Here is a 2,109-nt window from a genome sequence, read left to right as displayed (position 1 = left end):
AATTTCTTCGTGTTAAATTTTGTATTAATATTACCCAAGAAGTGCCCGAATATTGTTGAAAATCACAAATTTCATAATAATAAAATAGAATGTGCATCAGAAGATGCACAAAAAGGCTCATAAATGTTGTTGTTGAAGCGCAATTAAAATTGTGCATTCTGTGCATATGAATACCTTCATGTTAATTTTATTCTTTCTTTCAGATTGCTGTTGTATTTCTATTATCCAAGAAGTGTCTAAATTTTGCCGAAAATCTGCCGCAATCAGAAAGGCCTCGTGGCCTATTGGATATTTTAGATTAATGTATTGACGCAATTACCATATCAAGATTGATTTGGATAGTAGTGAAAGTAGAATTTATTTTTGTGCCTTAATTTTACATTTTTCAATTTTAAGGAGTTATCAGTGGTTTATAATTAATTTATTTTAGCGACCCAACCCTTGGAAAAATTTTTAATTTTAACGTAAAATATCCCTTTTTTAACACATCTCCGAAAAATTACATAATACGTCCGTCCCTCTCCCTCCTTTAGGCTTGTATTATTGCACGCTCATGACCAAGGCCATATCCCGGGGAGAGGGACTACTGGGTTTTAACCCCCTCCCCTCCCAAGATTTTTGGCTGACTCCGAAAACTTACCAAAAATGAATATGATCTAATATGTGATGCGTTTTTTATCTTTTTTTATAACCCCATCCCCCCAAGCGAAAATCGTGGATGTGCCCTTGCACATGACCATTATTTGCGTCAATGTAAGGGTTGAAATTAATTATTACCCTTTTCCTGGTCCCAGAAAAAAACTTCTCCTTTTCTTTTCCCTGGAATTTTTATTTAAGAAAGGTCATTATTTCGTTTTGACCCACTCCCCCCCCCCCTCCCAAGATTTTTGGCTAACTCATAAAACCTACCAAAAATGAATATGACCAAATATTTGATGCGTTTTTTACTTTTTTTTTGTAACTCCTCCCTCCAAGCGAAAATCGTGGATGCGCCCTTGTACATGACCATTATTATTTGCATCAAAGTAAGGGTATGAAATTAATTATTACCCTTTTCCCCTTCCCAGGAAAAAAATACTTCATCGTTTCTTTTCCCTGGAATTTTTATTTAAGAAAGGTCATTATGTCGTTTTGCCTCATAATTTATATCCTCATATAGTTATTAATTATTAATTAATACGAATTCTTAAAGATCGACTAACAATAAGAACAAGCATAATTTCGAAGCATAACAGTGAGGCAAACGTATTCTTCGGATGTGTTCAGAACCACTGGGCAAGGATAAGGGGGAGGCAGTTCCTATCCCCTAGACCTTGAAAAATACCCTTTTTGGTATTTTATGAAAAAAACAACAAAACAATCCTACTTCAAATTTCGAAAAATACGTTTCTTTTCAAACTTTATCTTGAAAAATTAAAAAAAAATCCCTGCTCCCCTACATTTCTGTGAATTATTGCTTCGTATGAAGGATGGAAATAGGTTAATCACATTAAAAAGTCTGTAGCAAATAAAATGTCATTTAAAATATATTTATTACGAAATATTATGTTTTAACTATAGAAATGTTAAAACGTCATATAAAAGTTGAAAAAGAGCATTTTTTTGTATAAGGATACGACTTTGTGATGTAGTGTTCCAAGAGCTACCATATATCGTTTTAAAGTAGAGCTGACTATGATTTTCGGTTCTCTCTCATCTCTTTCTCCCTCTATCTCTCTGTCTTTTCCCTGTCTTTCGTCATTCAATCTTCTATTTATAATCACGCTTTATTTTCCAAGTTGTATTGAATCATGTTAAATTTTACTAATGTTTTAAATTATAACCATTTCCTTTTCTTGTTCATATCTTATTTGTTTGGTATTTCTTAACGTACATCATCTTTTTCCAAACTGTTATAATATTGAAGCTTTAATATTCAAAGTTGCAAAATAGATTTTATAGATTGTTTTTTTTATTCTGTATAAAAAACTACTTTATACTTCTATACTAAATCTATGCTATACTTACATACTATAATATACTATGCCCCACTTCTACACTAAAGCATAAGTGAGAGGGAATTTATTCCGTTTCCTAACTGAAATGGAGTATTTTATAGCCCAACACGCA

General features: G+C 32.2%; 1 protein-coding gene across 3 annotated transcripts in view; it reads left to right on the top strand.

Annotated features, from left to right (window-relative positions):
- Nucleotides 1-1,844, top strand: part of LOC136033636 (unconventional myosin-XIX-like) — a 100,615-nt gene extending 98,771 nt beyond the window's left edge. For all 3 annotated transcript variants that reach the window (XM_065714445.1, XM_065714444.1, XM_065714446.1), the window contains one exon: nt 204-1,844. In XM_065714445.1, the coding sequence (XP_065570517.1) occupies nt 204-302 (99 nt within the window). In that variant the 3' untranslated portion in view covers nt 303-1,844. The remainder of the gene's footprint in view (nt 1-203) is intronic.
- Nucleotides 1,845-2,109: the final 265 nt, after the last annotated feature.

The sequence above is a fragment of the Artemia franciscana genome, chromosome 12 (genome assembly GCF_032884065.1).
Source record: "Artemia franciscana chromosome 12, ASM3288406v1, whole genome shotgun sequence".
NCBI lineage: Eukaryota > Metazoa > Arthropoda > Branchiopoda > Anostraca > Artemiidae > Artemia > Artemia franciscana.
This window is presented reverse-complemented; position numbering and strand designations above follow the sequence as displayed.